The 27,617-nt window shown below is 40.4% G+C and overlaps 1 protein-coding gene across 1 annotated transcript; it reads left to right on the forward strand.

Annotated features, from left to right (window-relative positions):
• Positions 1–7,713: 7,713 nt before the first annotated feature.
• On the forward strand, positions 7,714–23,952 carry LOC137890491 (sodium- and chloride-dependent transporter XTRP3-like). Its single transcript, XM_068734588.1, has 11 exons — positions 7,714–7,974; positions 10,511–10,651; positions 11,802–11,893; positions 12,030–12,257; positions 13,290–13,400; positions 13,848–14,089; positions 17,321–17,483; positions 19,833–20,034; positions 20,756–20,915; positions 21,469–21,634; positions 22,470–23,952. Exons 1-11 carry the CDS (start codon positions 7,851–7,853, stop codon positions 22,638–22,640), a joined length of 1,800 nt encoding a protein of 599 aa, XP_068590689.1. The 5' UTR covers positions 7,714–7,850; the 3' UTR covers positions 22,641–23,952.
• The last annotated feature ends 3,665 nt before the right edge of the window (positions 23,953–27,617 follow it).

Genomic DNA, 27,617 nt, shown 5'->3' on the forward strand with positions numbered 1-27,617 from the left:
CACATTATTTTGATGTTTGACCAGCCCCAGCTGTCCCCCTCTTCAAGGCTGAGTTTCTGAAAGGCCACTATACTGCGGAGAAGCTGTTTTGGTTCATGGAAAAAGGACACAGTATTGGCCTCCTTGATAGTTGGGTCTTTAAAAATTCCATGTCTGTTGACAAAACATGTCCCCGTCAACCCCCCTCTGCCAGCCAGACTGCTCTACAGCATCCCTCTCCAGAAAAACTCTCTTCCCTTCACACAATGTGTTTTCCTGGCCTCTTCATCACCCAAGCAGAGCTGTGACGAAATCCCAAATAAACATAGCATCTGAGACAGAGGGATGTATCTAGGACAGAGGGTTGTCCTGTCTGTGGGGAACAAGGCAAAACAGATTATTCTCTGCCGTGCAGCTGTAGCTTGCGTTCATAGCATCACATGGCCTCCAGCAGTGCAGAGCAGAAGGCTAAACACTCGACACTCCAATCAGGTTCCTGTCACATGGGACCAGGACCTACAGTGTAGTCGGTTGGAAGTGCCCTATTTGCAATTTGATTCTAATTATTTATAAAATCTGCCATGAGAGCCAGACCAACTTTAACTGCACATTCATGCGTACACAATGGGTATCCTGGATTCCTTTGGAGCTTCAGTTGTGTGCACCCTAAGAGATTAACACTATACTGTAACAACAAGTTGCAATCAAGTGGGGGAAGTTTGTCAGGACAAGAAAAGAGGTCAGCAACAGATGTGGCAGAGAAACTTATAGAGCTTGTCAGCACAGCGGCTTTTTCCAATGTGATCTTAACATTAAAAATATACTAACCCCCTTGAGTGTTGCCATGATTTGTCATGTTTATACCGTTAGCCCTGATCTGCCACCACAGATACTGATATAACTACCAATGTTGTGTGACACAACTGGCTCAGGTGACCTACTCAAAGAGGGCTGGAGTCTTGAAGTCACAAGTAGTAAGCACCTACCACAAACCATTGAAAGTTTTTGCCCACTGATATTCGAACACATATCTCTTCCTGTCTCTGTCCAAAATTGCTCTGGTGGTTCCTACGATGCACAAACGGTGAAGTGGGCTTTTATATGACTAGTCGCCCAAAGTCTCATTTGATTGTATTATTTTTTGTAAATGCCTATGAGTGCCGGATGAGTCATCAAACACAGTTTGAAACCATAAAAAAGACCCTCTAACTTCTGTTTCACTGGGACTCTGTTGGGACAGCCCAATATATTCAGTACTTTTGGAAATCGTTTTGTATCCTTCTCCTGGATGGTTTTTGTCAATAACCTTGACATTCATTTGTTTTCCACAGCCCAGTGGTTAGTTCAGCCATCCATCCACCCTGGCCTCCTCCCTATGTGGACTTATCGCTCTATAATACTGTTACCTTATACTTACTAGAAGTTTTTATCACTTCAACATAAACAGATTCTGTTTTGGGGTACGTTCTTCTGGGGAGGATAGTCTGATTCTGTACCGTTGGCCCCTATGATAATGCTATGTAGTTGGGACCCTAACCCCTATTTTACTATATGCAGCCCTGTTCCTGTCAAATCTCTGCTGAGGGTTCTGAGCACCTCCTCCACCCAGTAATAATATGACATTGTTTGACTGTCAAGATATGTTTGTTCCAACTGGAATCAAACAGCGGGAGCAGAGTCTTCATTCTGCATGAAGAGTCTGTCAAGAGAGATTTCTGAAACCCAGACTAATTGAATTCTTTCAGAGCTTGCTCCATATTCCATATTCAATTTGGGCATAGTCGCCCAAAGTCTCATTTGATTGTATTATTTTTTGTAAATGCCTATGAGTGCCGGATGAGTCATCAAACATAGTTTGAAACCATAAAAAAGACCCTCTAACTTCTGTTTCACTGGGACTCTGTTGGGACAGCCCAATATATTCAGTACTTTTGGAAATTGTTTTGTATCCTTCTCCTGGATGGTTCTTGTCAATAACCTTGACATTCATTTATTTTCAATGCTCCTTTGTCTACTTGATGTCAGTTAAAATAAGTACTTAGAGAAACATTTATGTTTGGGTTAAAATTATTACTTTGCTAAGTAATAGGACCTTCATCGTCATGGTCACAGTAATACTTGGTTATGATTTGAGGACAATGGCAGTCAACTGTTGGTTGAAAATGGGGGAAAAAACAGTCCAGTGGTTAGTTCAGCCATCCATCCACCCTGGCCTCCTCCCTATGTGGACTTATCGCTCTATAACACTGTTACCTTATACTTACTAGAAGTTTTTGTCACTTCAACATAAACAAATTCTGTTTTGGGGTACGTTCTTCTGGGGAGGATAGTCTGATTCTGTACCGTTGGCCCCTATGATAATGCTATGTAGTTGGGACCCTAACCCCTATTTTACTATATGCAGCCCTGTTCCTGTCAAATCTCTGCTGAGGGTTCTGAGCACCTCCTCCACCCAGTAATAATATGACATTGTTTGACTGTCAAGATATGTTTGTTCCAACTGGAATCAAACAGCGGGAGCAGAGTCTTCATTCTGCATGAAGAATCTGTCAAGAGAGATTTCTGAAACCCAGACTAATTGAATTCTTTCAGAGCTTGCTCCATATTCAATGGAGGAGAGCCAGTACAGGCTTTGACTGCTTGAATCCTGATTTCCCCTTTATATTTAAAGTTATGTTAAAGCAAGCAATGTTTTTCAAACGGCATAGCAATAACCCATAAGTGCTTTTTCTTTCAGTTCGTTCCATCACTGCATGAAACAAGAAGGAGGTATCCTGTCGTATCATACAGCCCACAGCACTAAATGCTGAGCCTACCGGCCCCCCACAGGAACATCTCTTGTGTGGGATGGACTCAAAAACAGTTAAGTGGGACACAGCAAGAAACCACACATGGGCCATTACACAACCAGCTGCATCAGAGTCATGGTGACCTGCATGGAAGTGAATATCACTGTTTTCTTTGGGGCAGTTTCTTTAGTGGAGAGAATATTTAATGAAAACAGTTCACAGTGATCTGTGGATTATCCACAGCAACCTGGGCATTGTAAGCATTTCAAGTTGAATTTTCTGATACTTTAACCACTATTCACATCCTTTTTGGAATTGCATTTTGCATAATATGTCACTTTGAACATTTTTTTCACATTCATACACTTTACTTTTCACTTGTTTTAGTGGTGGAATGCTTACACTGTGGCGCTCTGCTGTGGTAAAGGAGAGCAGTGCTGCACCACTAGCAGGCTGAGGCAGACAAAACACACTTTAACAACATCGACCCCTTAAATAGTGCGTGGATCACCCCTGATACAGATCTTTTGGATCAGCATGGGACATCTCTACCGTTGATCCCTCTAGTAGAGTTCCACACTCTTGAAGAATCTATGAGAAGCAGCAGTGAATCTGTTTTCAAAGAAGACCTTGCTTACAAGATTGCAAGGCAAACTTGCAGTAATTATAACATCAGAAAAAAAAGACATACAAAGAATACAATTTCAAAGATACAAAAGTGTTGGCAGACTGTATAATGAAACTAAAATTACGGCCTCACGGTTGTATGACAACCAATCATGTTGCAGTTTACATCCATGTCTGTCCAAAATGTCATCACTTCGTAATTTTATCCTATTAGAAATTGTTTTTTTAAAATATAAAATAAGCATATGAACTCTAGAGTTTTGACCTTTCACCACGAAATTATACACAGTTCAACCATGCAAGCGGAGGTTTGTGCCAAATTTGAAGAAATGATCTCAAGGTGTTCCTGATTTATTGGGATTTATCATTGGAATGGACCGGATGGACAGACAACCCAAAAACATAGTGCCACCAGCCGCGGCTATTGTGGAATAATGTCAACGCTCAGAGACAGATGATCTGGACAAAGTCCACCATCCTGATGGTCTGAGGAAAGAAACCTTTTCTGAATCTCCCTGTAAATGGATTACAGAGGAGTTTGCCTGATAACTGTGTACAGTAACTTCCTTGTAACTGAAACATATGCCTTTAGGGTTAGGGTCTGTCTGAATAGCCACAATTGAGGTCTTATCCTAAGCGCCCATTCATGCAATGCCAAGTAATATACAAGTGTCTCCCAGGTTAGTAAAATGCCCATACTTTATGCACACTTTTCCAAATACTCTGGAGTGGTAATCAGAGCTAAGTGTGTCTCACATTTCAACATGGTCTGCTGCACCACACTGGTCCGGTTGTTGATGGAAGTACATCTGTGTGCTGGTTTTAGGACCCACATTAATCAACAGGCATGGAGAAGTTTGTGACACGTTGGATGTATGCACACAAATGTTATGACAGAACCTCCACAGATGGTTATCATTTATTTTATATCATCTGTTCTTCTTGATGGGACTGCACACAGAAACCATTCAATTCGACAGAGAAAATCACACCGAAACCAATCAAAATGAAATCATGTTGTGTCTCTTTTATGTTCAATAGATCCACCTGCTTCTAGTTAACACTACTCAACAACAAAACAGGCTGAGGCACTGTTGCATTATGTTTTATAGTTTTATGGATTTTATAGTTTTATGATTTCTTTACTTATTTTCATAATTCCCAAGAACAATACCCCCCCAGGGAATGAAGTATGTCTTTAAACTCAAATTAATTATTTAATTTATTGTACTTATGTATTATATTACTCGTCACAGCTACCGAATGTGTGTTTTATTTACTGATTGTAACTGTAATACTGTATGGTTGAGCCTACTTATTGGAGCTGAGCTTGATTGAGCCATGTACAGTATTTGTATACTTATTAATTTAGTGTGTCCAAGTGAGCTTAATAGGCCCTTGGGAACTGTGGCAGTCACCGGAAATACATCACACAAGTAGGTACTTGGCTGCTCCCGATAATCGCAATTGTGGGTATTAGGATGGACCATTAGTCTTGTAACCCTAATGGAGAAGAACAACGGTCCAGATTCGTACCTTCTCTGGTGGGACACAAAAGATGATGAAAGAAACGTTAATAGAAGTTTGGCAGAACTTTTTTTAAAGTTTGTCTTGTCAAAATTTCCCAGTCACAAAGAGGGCAGCATTTGGGTACTTAGTCTCCAACCCCCAACCCTCTAATATCCTCAAATATATTGTATCATGTCAAAAAGACCAAAGCCCTCTGGGGAAGAAGAGGAAAAACAGGGAAAACACAGAGGTAACATGATGTTATGTTTTTTTTCCATTCGCCTTCACTGAAAAGCTGGAAAACCGATGCGATGAGATCATATCCAATGTTCAGGAGTGAGTTACGAACATATTTAATTATTGTCTTTGTAGAGTAGTTACAAAGTCCTACGGAGCTATAACCTTGACGCCTTTTTTTGCACGTAAAATATACAAGCTGCATCACTACCATGGTCACAATCAACAACCCATCATATCACTGTATAACCAAACATTAAAAATGATGGACAAAAAAACAATGAGGTGGCACCATTGTCACATCTTGCAAAAACACAATATGTTCAGCTTTGAAAGCTTCATAAGCTATTCCAACTTAAAGCTTATTTTTAAATGTCTATATAGTCATGCTCCTTCCCTGCTTAATGAATTTGTTACAAGACACCAGCACACCAGTAGAGTCAACACACGGGCCTCAGTAAACGGGAACTGTCGCATTGCATTACGCAAAACCTTATTTGGACAATCAGTCTTCTCTGTTAAGGAGCAAAACTATGGAACTGTCTACCAACTCAATTGAAAATGCAACACAATTTTAATTACATTACAGTCATTTAGCAGATGCTTTTATCCAAAGCGACTTACAATTCAGTATCTATCTACACACCATAGACACAGCTACGGGAGCAATTTTGGGGTTAAGTGTCTTGCTCAAGGACACATTGACAGGAGACTAGCAGAGCAGGGGATCGAACCGCCGACCCTCTGATTGAAAGGCGGCCATGATCTCCACTTAGCCCACGGTCACCCTGTGCTAAGTGGAGAATGTTAATGTTTTTAATAGAGGTATTAAATCATGGCTAAAAGAGAAACAACATTGTTCTCACACCTAACACCCCTGTAAACACACTTGTATTTTGTGTATGTATCTGTGGATGTATTTGTGGATGTATTTTCTTTCTTCTTTTCTGCTTTCTATTTTAACTTTTTTTTTAAAAAAGCCTCCTGTGGACAGGTGTTGTAAATTAGCGTTTCACTTCAAACACTTAACACAGTGCATCTGGTCCTTGTGCTTAAATGTATGTTACAATTCTAATGCCACTGTGATGTCCATATCAAATAAAATAAACATATAACATATAACAAGCAGGACGGAGGGGGAGGGGGAGGGGGAGGGAGGAAAAGCCGAGAGGGAAGTCAGATAATACATTTTCTTGTCAACTACTGAATACCAATAATCAATAAACAGGGTGGTTCGGATAGGATCAGCAGGTAGGTGGATTATTTGGTCCATGGGAGTTCAGTGTGGTTTCAGGCAGAAAGAAGGCTCCCAGACAGGAACTCACACATATCATTCATTGTATCCTGGTTTATAGTCAATCTGTTGTTTGGTATCTCGGTTCATCACACTTAAACTTCGAGAAGCTGTTCAGGGAGGATTAACGATTTAATTAATGGTTAACAAATGGAGCCTTGTTTGACTTCTGAATGGATGGATACAATAATATTAAACAGTTCTGCAATAACTGAATGGCTTGGCAAGGCAACTACACCCGTTTGTCTGTTCTCCATTAGTTGCCCAATTCTAATTTTGATAGAGAGACAAATTAACCCAAAGTCAGTTAATTGCAACTGTAATTCTATTTACTTAGAGTTTCATAAAACATTTGAGGGAAGACACTACAAACAAATCGGGTAAATATAGATACTTGTTGATTACTTACATTAAGATTAAGAATACATTTTTGTATTACAAGTTTTCTGAAATGTGAAGTTTAAATATGCTAATTAGGCATTATCTAATGGTAACTTTTGGTGAATTCAGGAGAAATCTACAGAAAATATACAAAGTAGGAAAATAAACCCCTAAATTTGTATTTCTGTCCACGAGTCAAAAATTATTTTTATTGAAGCAAAATAGCCCATAATATTCTAAAATATATTTATATTTTTAAAATTAAATATAATTTTGATCAATCAATCCATAAATGCTTTTTAATTATTCAGTTACTCGACTATAATTTAAGACTATTAAATGCGCAGTGGCACAGTTCAGGCTACCCAGCATGGTAGTTGTGAAACCTCCTAAGAAGTGTTATGAGTAAATGGAAATGGTCTGTCTATTCAGGTCCGGTGTAGACGAGGGTCGGCTGGGGTTGAAGACAGTTTACTGGTGTGTGGGTTAATCTGTACAATTAAAAATTCACCTGGGTTATCTTCCTTGTCCGCCCACCTCATAGTTTGACTGACAACACACTCATAATGTGGGTCATTTCTCCTCTGTAAAGAGGAAAAGTTACATTGTATATGTGATGGCTGAGACATATCGAAGCTAAATGCGTTTTGTAAACTTTCAATAATTACTGGGACATGCGCTGAACTTTAAAAAAAAAAACGCAGAACAGGTGCATCTACAATTGTTTTGCCCCTCAAGGACTACAAATGAACTACAAGAAGCTTTTACAGCGCTCTGAAGTCAAAGGCTCGTGGGAGGAGGAGTTATGTAATAACACAAACATCAGAATTGTCCCGTTAGAAAACCCTCCTCCTCCTCCTCCTGAGACGGTACAATGACAGCGAGCTGCTTATAAAAACGGTGACACGCAGACTCCGACACACACAGCGCGCACCGCACTGACCCACTTGTTGTTATTGTCCCACTGACTCGCTCTAAAGGTCCGGCCGCGGCCCCCCCCCCTCTCTTCTGGACACGTTCACGGGACGCAGAATATGGGACAAGAAGCGAGACCCAACTGGGACAACCCCGTCCAGTTCGTTCTGGCATGTGTGTCGTACGCAGTCGGACTGGGAAACGTGTGGCGTTTTCCGTACCTCTGTCAAATGCACGGTGGAGGTAAGTCACTGGTTCCAGACTGGAAACCGCTTGCATAATATAGGCCCACCACTGAACAATGACTAGGACTGTGTCTTACAGTAGAGCAAAAGATGAGCCTGTTCATGCACACAAAATGTAAATGTTTTTAAAAAAATTTAAAAAAGTATCTACTGTGTGTTTTGTCAGTGTACATAATGTATAGTATAATGTTGTTTAAACTTCCCACACAAGAGTATTTCTGCTTTATTTAATTTAATTTTGCAAATGAAAAATAAATAAGATTTATTTCTGGCACAGGGGAACATTTTATTCACTGGTTTATTGACTTGTTGCCCTTGATCTGAGTCATGCTGTTTCTGTATAATCAAAGGGTTCCACTCAATGAGTTATTTTTAATGACTTGTCGCAGGTCATAAACTATAGTAGAACCGGAATTAGTAGACATTTATACTGTATGTAGCTTATCTACAGACTTTACACTCCCTGCTGCTGAAGTACCAGAGCGAAGGGATAAAAAACAACAAGGAAATGTGATTCAAGACAAACAAGTATACAGCAAAGTGATACACACGATTACACTTTCATGGGTTTCTTCTTCTCTAACTGTCAGGGAGGACACAGCACAGAAAAGCTTTTTCTGTTATCTTTATTTCTACTGTATAATTATGACATTTGTCAATGCGTTTAGAACCCTGTATGACAGCGCAGTATAGTAGTACTTGGAGCAAAGGGAAGAAATATCGATCTAATTTATCTTTCAAATGTGTCTGTTCTATAAGAAGAAAGAGTCTGCTGTCTTCTTGCAATAACTATACCAATAATACAATAGCTTATAATGCAATATTATAACATAATGTAATGTATTTCAATCAAATGAAGCTAGTCCACTCCTTCAGTTAAAAGTTTGGATATTTCTCTGCAAAGAGGGCTAAATAAAACCGATTGCACAATTGCTCACTGTAAATAGCAATGGATGCGCTTGTTTACACTATATAGATGTGAGGATATTATCGGCCCATGCTCTACCCAGTTCTTTTAAAACGTGACTTTGTTTCATTAAAGCACTATTTGGTCCAAATCACATCACACTTGTATTGCCATGTTTGATTGTTTTTACCCAACAAAAGTACAAAAGGTGTACAAGTAAAGCGCTGCTCAGTTGCATCATACCGAGAGGGAAAACACATGTACTGTATGTAAACACAGATATACTCCACAGCACATGTAGGTAACAAAAACGGTTGTTTCCATATATAAAGATTTGTGTTTGAATGAGAATGAAAAGTTGATCTGTAAATTTTCTCCCTCCAGTGAGGATAAAACAGTAGCATTAGGTAAGAATAAACAGGGACATTGCCACATCGTCTCATCAAACAGGTCGTAAAGAGTCCAAAGTAGATATGCAGTGTCATGACGGGAGAATTGTTCTGTCTTTATTAGGTCCTAGTCACGGATCACTAAACAATGAGCACACATCTACTGTAATTACTCTCCTTAATGTGGAATTTTGGAGCAGGAAACCAGAGAGACGTGTTACATTCTGCTCTCAATGTTTGACAACTAAATGAATTACCTTGGTTCACCAACTCTACAAAATGTAGTCAAAATCATTTATACTAAATATAATATTCTTATTCCAATGATGCTTTGATAGTGTGCCATTGGTTCAGATTTATGGGAGACACTGTTAAAAGCCAGCAAAATAATTATCATTTTAAAATGAGTCTTTTTTTTTTTTTACTAACAATAACAAAAATGATGTCTATAGTGCTGTAGGGCTTTGATTTCAATCGTTTTATTATATAGTGCACATGAACTTGAACTGGAAGTTGGGGAAAAAACGTCCAAAATTGGAGTTGGATAGATGTACAAATAAAGAGAAGAAACTCAACCTTTAGCAGTGGATCAATGCTATTTTACAGGTTTATCATTTCTTGCTGTTTCCATATGAAGTTTCCTGTAAAAACGATGTAATTGTAATTCTTGAGCTATGGCCAAAAACATGTGTTGTGAGGTCACAGTGACTTTTAACAACCAAATTTTAAGTATGAAGAAATCTGCCCAAGGCGTTCCCGAGATATTGCAAGAACGGAACGAACATAAGGTCACAGTGACCTTTGACCTCCAAAAAAAATAATTGGGTTATCCTTGAGTGGGTGTTTATACCAAAATTTGAAGAAATTCCCTCCAGGCATTCCTGACATATCATGTTCAATGAGTATGGACGGACAGACGCACAACCCGAAAAACATATTGCCTCCTGCCACGTCTATTGCCGCCTCACAGGCTTAACATGGACTGCTATAGACCAAATGTTTTATCAGTTTCAGTTTGATACATTTTTTGTTTCCATTATGCCACACCTCTTAATGCCATTAGTGTTATCTTTCAGTAAATCTGTGCTACACTAACCCCTTCAAGAAACCTGAGGGACAAAATTCTTTGCTCCACATTTCCTGTTTAAAAAATTAAGGCCTAGATTAGCAGCAAAAGTCATGATGTTTAGGCTTTTACTGTTGTTTTTTTTACTACTATACTATATTTCCTCTTTCAGGGGGGTTCTTGATTCCATATTTGATCATGCTGCTTCTGGAGGGTATCCCCTTATTTTACTTGGAGCTTGCCATTGGTCAGAAGATGAGCCTTGGCAGCATCGGGGCGTGGACTGCCATCAGCCCTTATTTGGGAGGAGTAGGTAAGTGCTGACTGAACTGACTGACTGTGCTTGTGGCGTTGTACATCCATGCAGGTTTCAGGACAAAAACACAGTAGTGATGAAGGAGCGCCCTCGCCTTTCTAGTTGGCAGGTAAGAGAACAACATGTTGGATAGGCATCGAGGAGAAGCCAACACATCGGACCCCACTTTTATAGTATACAATATATGACATATCATAACGATTATTTTAATAATCGGTTAATCTGTCGATTATTTTTTCGATTAATCGATGAATCAGCGGGGAAAAGGCGATTGAATAAAAACGTGTCTATAGTTTTGCAAACTATAGCACCCCTGCTTTACTACCGTTATTAACGAGCTAACGCTAACTTGTCATGCTTGTCAAGCAGGATAACGAGTAAACAGCAGCAGCAGGAGAGCTACTGGAGGGACGTTACGTTCCTCACTTCGAAACGGAACAACAGTAGGATTCTGTAGTGACTAACCTGCTGTTGAACTCCCTTCCTCCTCATCAAGGACTCCAACATGTTTACGTTTTAGGTGCTGAATCATCGCCGTGGTTCTCCCGTGCCGTGCCATGTCGCTTTTGCATATCTTGCAATTAACACACCTTTTTGATTTATTTAGTGTGAAATGCTCCCACACCTTGGATGACTTAGGTCGTACTGATTTCTCTGCCTCCGCCGTGTGTTTCAGAACAACGTTACGGGTCTCTCCGATGGTCTTTCCTCTACCTCCGCTCTGCTCTGCGCGCAACTCAACTTTTTTTTTCATACTCAAACATCTCCGCGACTTATTGAGTGGCGTAATAATCGCGCGACACAACGAATCGATAATGAAATTCGTTGCCAACGCTTTTAATAATCGATTTTAATCAATTTTATCGATTCGTTGTTGCAGCCCTATACGATATAATGCTTCACACAATATTTGAAGGAATACTTTTCAACACTATTGGACAATGACACAATTCTGGCAACTCTTGACTTTGTTAGGCCTCGTTCACGGGACTTGGTTTCTACGACATAGAGCTTGTTGACTCACGTGGATAAACTGACATGGAAGACTTATGGGTTAATAGCTAGTTGTAGAATAAGTAAAATGTGAAAAAAAACATTATCCTATCTAATGGTTTTGGATATTTCTTCTGTAATTTTCTCGTTTTAGGTCTTGCTAGTGTTGTGACGTCCCTGTATCTGTGTCTCTATTACAACATCATCAATGCATGGAGTTTCTGGTACCTCTTTCATTCATTTCAAGTGAGCTGCTAATTAACAAACTACTGTAATTTTTTATCATCAGCCGATACTATACATACATATATTTGTGCTATCAGATATTGCTTAGACAGTGAGCTAACACGCCAATACTGTTCTGTGTTCACTCCATTTTCAGTCAGTCCTGCCATGGGCAGAGTGCCCCCTCAATTCCAACCGGACGGGACCGATAGAGGAGTGTGAAAAGGGAACACCCACCCAGTACTTCTTCTACAGGGAAACACTGAACATCTCTTCTTCTATTGAAGAAAATGGAGGCATTCATACAGGCCAGGCAATGTGCCTTCTGCTGGCCTGGATAATTACCTACCTGTTCATTGTCAAAGGAATAAAGTCAACAGGAAAGGTAAGAGTGCTCCAAGTCTCTCAGACTGCAAATATTGAAAGCATACACACTGGGAGGTATTCCTTATTGTACATGGTTTGGGTCTAGTGCCATGTATAAACATACCTTGTGCATTCAATACTAAGCTATTCAAATAATACACAGGTTCATGTATTCATGTTTTTATTTTAAACATGTGCAAGGTACAGTGAGTAGGGTGGTCGTGCCACTGCCATTTAGAAACATACCTTGTATGATAATCATGCCTATTCAAATTGACGTTTTTATTTTAAACATAAATGTCGAAACGAAAATGAGTGATGGCCTATTAGTACCACTGCCATGCATAAACATACCTGTTATCTTGCATACAATACTGAACTATTAAAATAATGGACAGATTCATGTTTGAGAAAAAAGAAAAAAAAAGAAAAAATTGTCGAATCAACCAGAAATTTCGCGGACCCCCTGTGGAAGACCTCTGGTTTAAAGAAACACAGGTATCTTCTGTTTAATTTAATTTACTTAATCTTGTCCGTATCAACATTACTCATTGTCTAAAAATAACTACACATTAATGTTAGCTAACCACAGTCAACAGTTAGTTTAGTATAAAGCACCTATGAGGACGTGGATCTTAAATGCAGTGATGAAATCTCCACATTATCAAAATGAACACAATAACTACAGCTGCAATAACTGTACCAGAACTTAACAGAAAAGAGAGAGACGTAAAAAGATGTGTTGGAATTACAAAGGAACCAAATATATTCATACATATTTGTTAGCCATATGAAAGATCTTTGCCCATGCAATCACATACAATTAGAGGAAATAACAATTTATATATTTGTTAGACCTGTAGACCAAAACTGGCTAACAGAAAAAGGTACATTTAAAGAATTGTGTAGCATGCAAGTGTTTGACCAGAGTAGTGGGATGATGGTGGGGGATTTGATGATAAGTTGTCCAACAAGCCACCCCCCTTTTCCCACGCATTCACTCCCACGTTTGAACTCTGACCCTAACTTTGCTGTTTGTCTCCACCTGTAGGTGGTGTACTTCACAGCCATATTTCCATACGTGGTCCTCTTCATCTACCTGATCCGGGGCTTCACTCTGCATGGTGCCCTCAACGGTGTCGCGTATATGTTCACACCGAAGGTAAGGCTATGTTGGAAATTGAGCAATACGTATACCGACATTGAAGCCGAGAGATGTTATCTAACAAAATGCTGGCAAGCATGTGTATCAATAGTAGTAAACATTTTGAGATATGTTTTCCTTATCTATTGTTATACCAATGACGTGGACAATACTCGATACTTGATAGCGCCCATGGTACAGGCCGGACAATCAATCGCTGAGCCATATAAAATATTACATAAAATACAGTATGGCATTCAATGAACCCACACAGCTCAAGAACTATCTCATTATTGTGCTTATGTATCCCTAATGTATCCCACACAGTGAAGCCTCTGCAAAAGAGTAAAACAATAAAATATGACTTCTTAAAATGTAAGGTGTAATCGTTTGTTCTAATGTGTGCTTTGTATGTGTGTGGTTGCAACTGTGCCCATATGTGCATATGCGTCTGTCTGCTTTCAGTTGGAACAGCTTGCCAACCCTACTACATGGATCAACGCAGCCACTCAGATCTTTTTCTCTCTGGGTCTGGGTTTTGGGACGCTCATAGCATTTGCCAGCTACAACCAGTACCACAACAACTTTGAGCGCCAGGCCATCGTTGTTTCCATCATCAACTGTGGAACCTCCATCTTTGCCAGCATTGTCACCTTTTCCATCTATGGGTTCAAGGCCACCGTCAACTACGAGAACTGCTTGGAGAGGTGTGTGTTTTTTCCTAACGTGTATATGCGAGTGCACTCTGACAACTGTGTACATGTGTGTGCCTTAAAACAATATGCAGAGGCTGTGCGTATGTGCACACTATAGCTGGAGGTAATTTCATGGTTTAATTCTTTGGGTTCCTTGGATTTTTTATTAATGCAATTAAAATGTGCATTTTTCTTCTTATGTGGATCACTTGCATGAGGTTACTGATGGATGCAGGTGGATGTCAGATGGAAATTATGCCAGAGGGTAACTTAGACCAGTAGACAGAGCGATGGGGACGGAGGGATACAGGAGCCCACAAGAGGGGCTAAAATGTTTAGTTACTTCTTGGCAGAATTGATTCACCTGTGTGCGGTGCCAAGTGGCGTGGATGTCATCACGGGTGTGCTGAGTGAAAAAGATTTCATATTTAATGAATACCATTCTAAGCATCCTATGGCTGCACAGGGCTTAGCGTGATATGGAAACTGATTGATCACATTTGGAAGTGTTACAGGATATACTGATTAATAAGATTTATTAAGATTGATTTAGAAAAATATTCAATGCCATACTGCTGGACCAGATGAGAGATGAGGGACAATTGTGTTGTTCTGGAAGAGGTGTTTAAGATCTGGGATGCATCGTTGATTTTGAGTGGTGATTCTGTGAAATCTCCACCAAGCTGTCAGAGTCAAAACTTTTGTTGAGCTGGCCAAACAACGGTGGTTTTAGATATAAGACTGATGAATGGGAGGTCTGCAAGGGCATTGTAGCTGATTAGAGAGAAAGCAATGGAGAAAGCTGTGGGCTTCAAGACCTTCTTGTTCTTCTTGTAATTTTTATTATGGCTATTCTTCGGATAATTGAGAGTGGGAGGTAAGTTACTTAATTGTTACATCAATGTCAGACCCATTCATACGAGTCCACTATCACTCTGTATCACTGTTTGAGGATACTTCAATCTGCAGTGTAGTTCATGAACTAAACTGATCAACCTAGAAAATATACTGAATTACATCCAACAAGAAAAGTTTCAGTTTCACATCTCTGTCCATATTCGTGCTCCCTTCCTCTTGATCACCCACACTTGGACTCTTCTCAGTCCATTCTCAGTGGAATAGTAGTCTGCTGAGTATATCTTTAATTATTGGATCTTCCAGTCTAGCTCCTCTCAGTCATTCTCCCACCTTGCCCATGCTCCCTGCTGCCAAATGTCCACCATTCTGCTGTTCTGTTCCACCAGCCCATACCTCCTTCAGGACTAGCCAGCGTCTTTCCCAGGCTTTCAATTAGTGTGGTACACCTGACTTGTCCACAGTGGTGAGTGAGGTCTCAAGCTCCCTGTTGGTTGCTTGGATAGTAGCTGTATTCCTGAGGCTACAGTTGAGACTTTGCCCAAGCTCTCAACTGGTTTCTCTTTGATGGAGAGATGGAACTTTGTAGCTCCTCCTTGCCCAGGCGGTGTGCCCTGCTGCCCTGTTTTTTTTTGTGGTGACAGTGAGGTCATCCATGAAGGCTCTGAAGGGGAGCTGCCACAAACCGGACTCGGTCAGGGGACCAATGCACTTTGCCTTGGTTGCCTTGAAAGGGCAAAGAGAATAACAGAGATTGTGCACTCAGTTGTGATGCCCTTGTCCAACTGATGTCACTGATCCAGATGTGGAGCTAAGCTGGAAGTTACCATAGTGGTTGAGGATGAGGTCCTTTGATCTTGCTGGGAACATGGTCATGGTCGAGGGCCTCCTCAATCAGTTTGTGGAATATTGACCTGTATGCATTGGCAAGATCTAGCCAAAGCACTACCAGGTCTCCCTTCCCAGCATAGGCTTCCCTGATCAGCTGAGTGACCACTCCGGTGTGTTTCAGGCACTCCAGGGATTCTGCTTTTCTGTGGTGTTGTGTAAATGTGTTGTTGTTCAGGACAATGAAGAAGGTTTTTCCTCTCCACGCTGAGCAGTGGGATAGATCTGAACATCTCCAGGTTTATGGGCATCCAGAATCCTTCAGCCTGCCTCCACTGGTTCGCAACCGTTCCCCTGTGCCATATGACCTGCAAGATCTTCCAGAGTATTCAAAAGAGCTTTGAGCAGCGCTTGAACACCTTATATATAGGATACTCCACAGGGTCTGGCTTTGGCTGTGGTGACTACCCCCTGGACTTCCTTACAGGTGTGGGTGGGTTCCTAAGGGCTATGTAGGGACCCAACTCTTGTTCTCCTGCTGGGTCACTCGAGGGAAGTGGTCAATCTTTTATTTTGAGCATGGAAGGCAGCTGCTGTGTTTATGTCCATATAGTCATTTTATGAACCCAAACGAGTTAGCTATAACGGCAGTCCGCTCCTTGGGTCTCTCTCTCCTCTGTTTCCTGTGCCTGCTTCTTTCTTCTTTTCCATTTTGTCTTTCCTCCTCGGTTGCTGCCTTGAACTACCATGTGAGGGTCCAAAACTCATGATGCAGGTGGTGGATCTGGGCTGCCCTATGCCCAATGGTGTACTGAGATCTGGCGGTCTTCTCTTCTGCAACACCAAACCTCTCTGCGGAGTAACTGACAATGATTGTAGTCACTGTCTGAAACCATCTGTCAACGTCTCCCTTGTCTGATGTTTCAGTAATTTTTGGTTGCATCCTTATCAAACTGGAGCCACGCTCTCTGATGGCTCGCTGGAGGTCATTTGAGCCGGCACTGTTGAACTACTTTGTTTGGAGCAGAAGTTTCCGCCATTTAGAGATTTTGGGCACTGTGGGATGACTCTGGTCCTGGATCCTCCTACGTCTCACCATGTGCTGCGTTGCTCTCTCTGGCTCCAAGCATTTAATTCTGGCCTGATGGATTTTAAGGCAGCACTTGTTCTTGCAGACCTTGCCGCAAATGCATCTTTCACTCATTGTCATTCTCCATTTGCCATGGTCATCATCCTTAGGGCCGTCCCATGTGCTCATTCTCCCCCCTTTTGGACTTCCCTGGGGGCATGACTCTGTGTACCTTCCTTTGGTTCTTCTTCACAGAAGATGCAGGTTGGGCAAATGATAGCAAGTGGACATTGAGTTAAGACATTTTTGGCATATTGTTTACTTCAAAGTGTACAGTATTAGCAAAGGCTTATATACAAACATAATTTGTAGGACACAGGCTTGATGTGATACTGAACTATACTCAACAAGTAGTGAAGGACACTGCTGGCGCTTAACATTCTGGGTGAGTGTACTCTTCATGTAATCGCCCTTTTTATCCCCTCTTCCAGGACACGCTTACTACTGCTGAATACATTTAATCTAGCAGAGGACAGCATCAACATGGACAATGTCTTTGAGTGGATCGAGAAGCTGAACACAACATACCCAGAGCAGTTTGCTGAAATCGCCAACAAACTGGAAGGCTGTAACCTGGAGAGCGAGCTAGACACTGTATGTTCCCCATCATTTCAAATTGTCTTAATATGTTTAATTATTAATATATTGAGAATACAGTTGATTCACACATATTGTGAGACACAAACACATTTTAAAATAAATACAAAAGAACAGTGCAATCAATGGCAATACGTTTCCACCTAATTATTGGAAAAATATAGTACCTGCAGCATAAGCTGATCTTTCATTTGTGATTTAAAAGACTTCAGGGCAAATTCATTAAAGGATTGCGCTGCTTTTGCTGCCACTACACCTTTACAAGTGAAACAGAAAACCGTACAATACTCAAAGCTCCTGCAAACGGTGAAATGTACCCCTAACTGCGCTGCCAAGCAAACAGCTCCTTGTGCTCCTGTGTTATTTGCAAATATTTAAATTATGTAATATTCATACATTTTGCGCAAAATTGGCCCCTTTCTATGTAAATGATCTTCATTGCAAAAACCAATTCCAATTTAGAGAATTGGTGGTAGCTGAAGCACATTTATAAGGGGTGTCACACCCCAGACTTTCCTCCACTTCAAATCATGCCATCTTCTTTTGATAAGTAATTTATATCTTTCAATTGTCCCTTATATTGCTTAGGTTTTTTGAATATCCTCAACTTGGAAAACACTTTGTGCTTATGGCTTGAAAAGAGCTCCGTTATTAAAAAAAATACATACATTATTTTACAGTCTAAAGTTATGCGTTTGAAAACATCAACAGCACTGATGGACAGACTGATATCAAATCCCAAATATTGTTTCTCTTTGTCACATTTAAATTCCTTGCCTGAAGTTTTAAGGAATGCGTCTGCACCTGAAAAGTGTGAAGTAATGTAAAGCACATTTTTTAGAAGGCAACGCAAAATAACCACAACTTACAAAGTGTTTCAAGGACATAAATATTTAGTTTTCTTGTCTGAATGAGTGCTTCAAACTAGGAACAGTGGTGTTCCTTGATGGCGGGCCTAATGAACAGCGGATTTAAACACATTAGATATTACTATGACTCTTTGAGCTCTCAGTTGCAAGTTTATTTCAAGATGTTTTATTTTTACAATAACATATTGTATGGGCTGAGTTGTAGGAATTTGAACCAAGCTGAGCGGGACTTAATGGAAATTACTAACCGGTTGTTTGTTTATTTTCTGTACATTAAACATTTTGTAGACTTTTTTTTAACTGCTAATCAGCCAGTTATAGAAAGAGGTAATTCATCAAGCAATTTAGGTCATCTTCTATGGTTCTGTGCATAGATTTTATAACTGTGACACCAAGGTATTAAAACCTGAAATAACAATATATTCGTTTGGCTACTTGAAGGCAGCAGAAACAAGTTGTGAACACAGCAATTGACATATCATCACTTTTTAAGTCGATATAGAAACTTTGTTAGCAAACAGTTTCTTATTTCCATATCCTGCAGTTACAGAGCAACATTATCATTCATACACCTGACGATTGTACTGTAATGACCTTATTTTAGTTCTGTTTTTGGTCTCTACCAACTCCTGAGTCTCTTTAGCTGCTAAATGCTCCACTATGTTCCCTGGCTTGTTTCTGATTGTGTCTGATTGCTGTTTGCTGCTGAGCAAGTAGTGTACAGTGAGAGCTTTTTCTCTGAAAACAGCAGCCATGTGCAGCTAAACAGCACTATGAGAGCGGCGAGAGTGAATCTGAACGGTAAATTTGTTGGCCGGACAGCTGAACAATTCACTGAAACAATTTATAAAGCTCTGTAGAGCCGAGGTGAGCAGCAGATAATTCTCTGTAGGTTTATAATTACTAAGAGCGACCCCTTTGTCACATGGTTTTCACATTGTTACAGTAGAAATTCTGATTATAGCCAATTTAATATTGCCTACGTTAAGGTGAGTGGGTGAAGACAGTTAAATATTTTTTAAGGCTTTGATAGGGACAAATGATTATCGATAATGATAAACACTTCCTCTGTGATGATTGGGTCCTGATTGGGTATGATTAGTGCATCAATTGTATAAAGACAGAACAATAATTGTTAGATATCTTTGAATTGTTGGAAATCCTTTTAAAAGAGAGAAGGAGAGAAAGGACGTTTTTGAAATTGGGTGCACAAAACAAGATATGGATTTTAATTTTCAATATTACAAGAACAGTTAAAGGAGAAACCATGTAAAGCAAGAGGCAGAGAGACTGATTAGTCCCAGTGGACAACATGTAATGCTATCACAAGACCTGATGGGTTTTGAGCGATGACTAACTAAAGACCTCATTGCTTCTACTTTGTAGAGCAAAAGTCATCTGAATGTAGCAACGATCTCTGAGCCCGATTCAGAATCCATTGCAGTCATAAACTGTTCATCTCTCTCTTCTGTTTCAGGCAGTGGAGGGGACGGGTTTGGCCTTCATTGTGTACAGCGAGGCCATTAAGAACATGCCAGTGTCTCAGCTGTGGTCGGTGCTCTACTTCTTCATGCTCCTGCTGTTGGGAATGGGCAGCATGCTGGGCAACGTCACCGCCATCATCACCCCGCTGCGGGACTTCAAGGTCATGTCCCACATCAGCGACGAGTTGCTCAACGGTAAGATCCAGGGCTGACGTTGATGAAAAATGTTGCCATGGTCAGCCTTTGTGTTCGTCAGCCTGTGCTGGTGGTCTATACAGTCCCAAAAAGCCAATCGCCATATTGGTGCGTTTTGGCGGATCAACAAGTACTCCGATCATTTACTCAGATAAAAGTCCGGCATTCAAAATCGTACTTAAGTAAAAGTACATAAGTAATGTCATCAAAATAGATTCAAAGTACCAAAAGGGAAGTATTCATTATGCAGAATGGCTTATTTCCGAATACTATATATTATAGAATTATAATAATGAATGCATTACTGTATTCATCATTTTAATGTGCAGCTGGTAAAGGTGGAGCGAAATTTAATTACTTTTTTAATTTCTCCCCAGGGGTCAATAAAGTTTTCCGTATCTTTCTCTATAATAATACATCATAATTCATGAGTTGATCATACTTTGTATTTAAAAAAATCACATAATATAAAATCAAATAAATGTAATTCTGTACAATGAAGAGTAGAAGTACATTACAATTGTACTTAAATATTGACTTGAGTAAATGTTACTTTCAGCCACTGGTGCTGATCATACTGGTTGTGGTTACAAACAAAGTACTCTGCATTATATACATACACCTGTTTATATCCCTTCATATATACAGGTCTGCTGCAACATAGTATGTGTTGCTATGCAGCGAATGTTACAACGTCCTGTGTCCTGTGTTTCGCTCGCAGGTATAGTTTGTGTCTTTTGTCTGCTGCTCGGCCTGGGCTTCACCACCACATCAGGGAATTACTGGTTTGTCATGTTCAACGACTATGGAGCCAATTTCTCCCTGCTCTTCATCGTCCTCATCGAGGTCATAGCCGTCAGTTACATCTATGGGATTAAAAGGTTTGTGTGTTTGCGTGCGGCGTTCCCATCGTCATCGTAATTGTACAATCACTGATTTTGCACAATGCACGACATACGATCAATAATGCCAAAAGTGCCTCAATTTGACCATTTTGTGACACTTACAATTAGTAGTTGGTTTTAGTCTGAGCTATCTTATTTTAATTAATTTCAGGACAGCAAAAAAAAAGGCCAATTAACCCAGTTTAGTTTTAATTCATTTAGCTTATGGCCTTAACAGTTTTTATGCAGAATATGAACAGGCCTCCAGTTGTGCCATCTTGTAATTTAGTTTTATAACAGTAGGCTAATATAAAAATTGTCTGGAGTTATGGATAAATACCTAGCTACGTCAATGCAATGTGGGTAGATTTGCAAAATTACAGATTTACACCTAGTTTTTCTCAAGGTTATGACTTGTGTACGATAGTACGATAATCTTAAGCCTCTGGTTAGATAGTTTAACATTTCCCACATTTGTGTGCCTTCAGTTCAGGTTTTGACTCAACTAGTGGCTAGTATGTGATTTGAATACGTTATCTTCTCATTTTAGGTTTGAGAAAGACATAGAAGACATGCTGGGTCATCGTCCCAACTGGTACTGGAAGATCATGTGGGCTGGAGTCAGTCCCCTTCTCCTTATCACCCTCTTCATTGTCTACATCGTCAACTACATCCGAGGAGGGACACCCACCTACCAAGCATGGAACAAAGAGCTGGTGCTGTGGCTTTTTTCTCCTCCTTTACTGCTGACTTTTATGTATTGTTTTCTATCTTTCTATCTTATCTATTTCTATCTCCAAGCTGGTTCAAATGTGTGCATGTGGAGGGGTTAAATTGGGCCGAAGAAAGCCGGAGCACATATGACCTTCTGATGTCCAAATTGCAATTGCACACCCCTTGAGGGCGGGGCTACCTTGTGATTGATGTGTCTGGAAGTTGTCCGTGTTTTTGTCTTAGAACTTGAACCCTTTACAGTGTGTTTTCATGTGGATAATATTATTGGTTTAGAATCTTCCTCAATCACTAAAAAGTATTTTGATGCACATTTGGCATAAAAATACACTAAAAAAAGTCTAGCAAACTCAAAAAACTCAACATAAATAAAAGGTGTTTAGTGTTTCGGATAAATCTGTTTGCAGTGGTGTAATGTAGTCACGACGGGCCCAGGAGCACACTATTATGATGGGCCCTATAGTGCACAGCACGCTCGCATACACACGCTCACACACACTTTTCCTACAGCCTCTTATGTTTGAAAGGCAAACATAAGAGGCTCGGCTTGACAGATTTTGCGCCCTAAACATACTGTAGCTAGTTAGCTACAGTATATCTTAGCGTCTCGTCACATGATCAAATAGAGACTTGACCTTGTACATCAATATTCATATTACCCAGCAATTACGATTGCATGGAAAAATACCAAAGACAATTTGAAATTATGAATTTAATTGAATAGCTTTTTTAATACTTTTTTGTAGTTTATAAAAATGACTGTGTGTTATTAACTAACATGTCAAATCAAAGTGCTAAATGTACCTGTGGTTTCCTCAGGGCAAATCGGTGGTGACGGAGTATCCCGTCTTCGGCCAAGTCTTCATAGGGCTGCTGCTGGTGTCGTCAGTCAGCTGTGTCCCCCTCACAGCTCTGTATGTCTACTGTAAGAAGAGGAAACATGGAAACCATCACAAGAGGCAGCGCACTGTCAACACGGTATCTACTTAGTGACCAGGTGATTCTTAGACACTTCCATACATCTGTCCCTTCAGCTGAACGCAGCGACGACACGCAGCGTCACCTATTAGTGTTGGGATTATTCAGGTGAATGTATTACTGTACAGTTTCCATCAGTATTAAAGTCAGACTTCTGAGCCAGATTCCAATCAATACTCTGTGCACTGAAAGAGAAGTTCAAGTTGTATTTGCAACATTATATTACAGTTTGTTTGATTGCCAAACGTTTAGAGCAAATGTAGTTCAGTATTTCATGTTTACTAAATTGTCGTAATGTGATGAATGTAGGATGATATGTAGCTTACTCAGTGGGTTATATGTTTGAGTATGCTATTCTTTTTTATGAACTGCAAAAATGTCTTAATTCATGTTATTCATATTCAGTCATAGATATTAATGTCTCAACGGAGTGAACTAATTCAGGGTCAAATCAAGTTTATTTGTAGAGACGCACATTCCCAAATGGAATTAAGGTCCAGCGATAAGATTATAGAAAGTTCAGCATTACTGCCACTAGTAGTTAATGCTGTTTCCCTTGTTTTCAAGAATTTTTTTGAGAGTCATTATTGTTGAAATATGGAAGAAGGGGCCGTTTACATCACTAGTACCAAAATATGACTTTTTTTTACTTTAATGTAGTGCTTAAAAAACATCACACCACTTTGGCTGAAAAGTTGAACTTCTTTTAAGATTATAATATCTTGGACTCAATAATAGACTGAATAGTCAACTAATGATAGCTTGTATTGAGTTTTCTGGTAAACGGATTTACACATGTGCTCCAATGTAAGAAGGTTTTACAAATTGTCTGTTTTTCCTATATATTTAGTATTTTTTGAGCACTAGTTTTCTATCTGTCCTGAAAGGGCTGGATATGCTATGATACCTTATCTGTAATGTGTGTGAAACAGAGAGCACATAAAGTCATGTGTATTAACCAGTAATAGATCTACTGTGGTAAATATAGTTTTAATACTTAGTATTAGTATTTGCCTTGCACAGCCTCAAATATGTAAAATGTGTACATACTGTAGATACGTGTGTCCTCTAATGGTCTAATGATTGGAATGCTCCAGAAATATGTGATTTCTTTTTCTTCTTTTTGTGCTATTGGCTAAATGAGATGTTAGTAACTGATTACTAATTAGTTTGATGTCAATTAAAATCAAATCAAAAGTTCCATTAACATATATCATGTCATGTAGTATTTGAATCATTTGTTTGTCTTTCTGCTCTTAATTTTTATGTTGAATGGCAGAAGATGATACATTTTTTATTAAAGACAAATGTTGATAATAATGGACATGTGGTCTCTCTGTGTGTGTGTGTCTCTAATGCAAACAATTATCACTGAATATGATATTCTGATAATACGAATACCTTTTTGTTGTTTGACAGGACAATGAAAATTGCCATTTGCCAATACTCTTAACTACTTTGAGCAACTAAAACCACAGTGAATTATGTATTGCTGCTACATTGCTGTTCATACATGAATATAGCATCAACAATATTACCACGGAATGACAGAAATAATGTTGAGCTTGAACGTTCACCCTTGACCTCTGAAACAGTGGCTTCACAAACTAATTGTCAACACCAAGTCCAACCTACTTGTTGCTTCTGAAGCTTTCAAGCGCACCTCTTGGCCTTCTTCAGCAGATGGAGTGGCTAGTCGTGGAGGTGGTTTAGTAATTGGTTGTATATGTGTGGAGATGGTAACCCCTGCCTCATTTCAAAGATGGTCTCCGGTGTAATGTGTGTTTTTTTTCCTTTATGTACCTGTGTGAGTCAGGTCAAAGAAAAATTCTCATCACCTTGCAATCGAGAAAACAGAAAGCTATACTGATCATGATTGGCTTCCTTGATCTTTTCTCTCAAAATCTCCCCTGTTGCAGCTAACCTGGAAGATTTTAAACCGGGACAGCGGCCTCCACCCATCTGACATCTGGCCCAGAGGACCCTTTCACCAAACTGCAACGTTATCGCCCAGTATCAACAGCTTCCTCCAACACATCGGGTTGGCTGGTGAATGGGAAGAGAATTGTAAGCTGCTGTTCATGTGAAGACTGACTGGAGCATAGAGACCACAGTCTCAGACACACCGGTATCTATTTTGAACTCTGAGCAGTACTGACATAATCAAAGACAGCGGTCTGAGGACCCTCATAAACAGAGCACAACATATTATCAGTGAGGAGGAGGGTAGAGAAGGAGGTGCAGCAGGTCTGGGAATCACTTAAGGTCAACGGGTACAAGTAGTGGATGAGGAGAATCCTGCCTTGACTTCAGACCAGCAAGACACTGCTAAGCCAATGGAGAAAACCAGTGTCCCAGTTTGGACGCCCTTACGCATGTAGATTGTCATCTGGCAGCTGGAACATCTAACCAGAGCCTTCAATCATCACTCAATAAAAAAACATCTCTGCTGGGTCACCCTAAAGACAGGAGAGGAAGAACTGAACTTGAAAATGGTATGGCCCTATTTATACCTGGTATTAACATGTGATTTCTATCATTCTTGGACATTTACGCCTGAATAAGTTAAGTTTGGCTGGCGGACATCTAAATAGACATGGCAAGGTCAAGGGAAGCAATGCCATGGATGGATGTACTTCATTTCTTGTATCGCTTTTTGCTGGGAAAGACTTAAAGCTACTGCTACTACATGTAGCTTTTCCAGGCACTCAACTGATCCTGTCTTTTTGGCGAAAACCAAGGAGACAGAAATGCATCTCTGCTTGACTTGGCTGACATCTCTCGGTGGATATCTGCACACCACCTGAAGCTCAACCTTGATGAGACTGAGCTGCTCTTCCTTCCAGGGAAGGCATCTCCAACCCATGACCACTCCATCACCATTGGGAAGTCGGTGGTGCAAGGAACCTGGGTGTGACACTGGATGATCAGCTTTCCTTCACTGCTGCAGATTGTCTTGGGTAGGACTTCAACTTTAACCTACCCAAGTTCTCCCACGCTACCCCGCTCCTCAGCACTGGCTCTCGGGTGGCTGCTCAAATTGAATTCAAGACACTGCTACTTGCCTATCGTGCTGTGAATGACTCAGGCCCATCCTACATCCAGGTCCTGATCAAATACACACCAGCACGTCCTCTACGCTCTGCTACTGCCAATCGGCTTGCTACTCCCTTACTATAAAGAGGGCCCGGCTACCGCTCTACAAATCCACGACTGTTTGCTGCAATGGCTCCACAAAGGTGGAACGAGGTCCCCATGACATCAGGACAACAGAAACTCTACACATCTGATCCGATGCAATTCCGATCCCGATGTCTTCTGCACGTATTTACACCTGGCATCAACATGGGTTTTTCCTCATCCACAATACGTGTCCAGTTACAGACTGCATTTTAATGCCAGGTGTAATCGGTGTAGAATTGCCAGTGAACTCCAGATTAAAACCCCTATCAGCAAGTGAAAGTTCATCAACCAGGAGCCATTAGAAGGCAAGAGAAAGATCAGGTTCACAGTTGACTCTATAGACCAGAGAATCCTACTGTAGTTACATACATACGTCAGGTGATGACAACTGAGACGATTCAATATTTGTTTTGTACTTTAATACACTTAAACTTAAAATTATCAGCCATTTGGATACAGTATTTCATTGAATGGAGTGAAATACCTTGGTGTCCTAGGCCTCTAACTTTCTGCTCACTGAGGCTAATCTGAACTGGAATTTTAAGCTTGTTGTTTTGTCGACATCTGATTGGATAAGCATGGTATTGTCAATGGTAGAAACAGTAGTAAAATCATTTACACGAGTAAATGAACACCACAGTGGACTAATAGTACACTAAAACACATGCATTCAAAAGTTTATGGAAGAAAAAGTATTTTACTTGCGTCTACTCAGATAAAAGCAAAAGTAGGTTAGTACACCAAGTCATTTCACTGTGTTACATTTTTAAAAAGGGACAGATATAATATTATATGATAGAATAATAAAATTAGAGACCTTTCGGCATAATCATGTCAAAATATAGTCATGCCAGCCCCGGGCGTGAACTGCACTACAGAGCCCCAATTTCCAAAACAACAATAAATTCCTTTTCGGTACTCTATGTTCCTTTGTAGCTTGTGCACACAACTGATTATTGATTGTAAATATACTATAAACAGCCAATTACGCAATAATGACCAACAATAAATAAAAAGAGCTATGGACACCGCGGAAGGTGCAACAAGCATCGTTAGGCTACAGAAATGAAATAACCTGCCACTTTAACAGCAGAATAAAGCATCACTGAGGCAGCCAACACAGAGATGTAAAGAGAATAACCACTCAACAGCAGCTACGGTTCACAAACACACACATTTAAGCAAAAATCAGTTTTTACACAACACAGTGCAACACGCAACGCCACGTTCTCTATGCACCGCAGTTCTTGATGACCTTCGAGTTCGTTGTCGTACTCTCCTGTCTGAAACGTCTTCCTGTGAGTCAACATTGGCGCACCTCAGGGAACTGTTCAAGGGCCGGTCCTCTTCACTATCTCCACCTCAGACTTCCGCTTTTACTCTGGTTTCTGAGAACAGAGGACTGATAGAGAGCTTCACCACACTGTGCAACGGCAGTCAACCGAAGCTCTATACCAGCGAGGCCAAAGAGCAAGTGGTGGTGGACTACCAGAGGAACAGTACCGGTTATCGTCCAGGGGAAGGAAGTGAAGATAGTGGACTCATACTGGTATCTTGGGATCTAATTCAACAATAGCTAGACTGGTCCCATAACACTGACGCCTTACTCGGGAAGTGACAGAGGAGACTGTTCTTTCTGAGGAGACTCAGGTCCTTCAATGTATGTGCAACAGACTCCTGCAGATCTTCTACCAGTCTGTAGTAGCCAATTCATTGGTCTTTGTTGTGGTGTTCTGGGGAGGCCGCATCAAGGCCGGTGAAGCCAGCAGACTGAACAAGCTGGTGAGGAAGGCCAGCTCTGTTTTT

This window comes from Cebidichthys violaceus, unplaced genomic scaffold (assembly GCF_023349555.1).
Source record: "Cebidichthys violaceus isolate CVI_PGR_0920_01 unplaced genomic scaffold, fCebVio1.0.p SCAF_65, whole genome shotgun sequence".
NCBI lineage: Eukaryota > Metazoa > Chordata > Actinopteri > Perciformes > Stichaeidae > Cebidichthys > Cebidichthys violaceus.

Bases quoted from the DNA above. Each gene is read 5' to 3' on its own strand.
- LOC137890491 (XM_068734588.1), top strand. From the start codon at position 7,851: ATGGGACAAGAAGCGAGACCCAACTGGGACAACCCCGTCCAGTTCGTT. The intron at 10,652-11,801 runs GTAAGTGCTGAC...TTCTCGTTTTAG, and splicing joins CCCTTATTTGGGAGGAGTAG to GTCTTGCTAGTGTTGTGACG. The intron at 20,916-21,468 runs GTTTGTGTGTTT...TTCTCATTTTAG, and splicing joins TACATCTATGGGATTAAAAG to GTTTGAGAAAGACATAGAAG.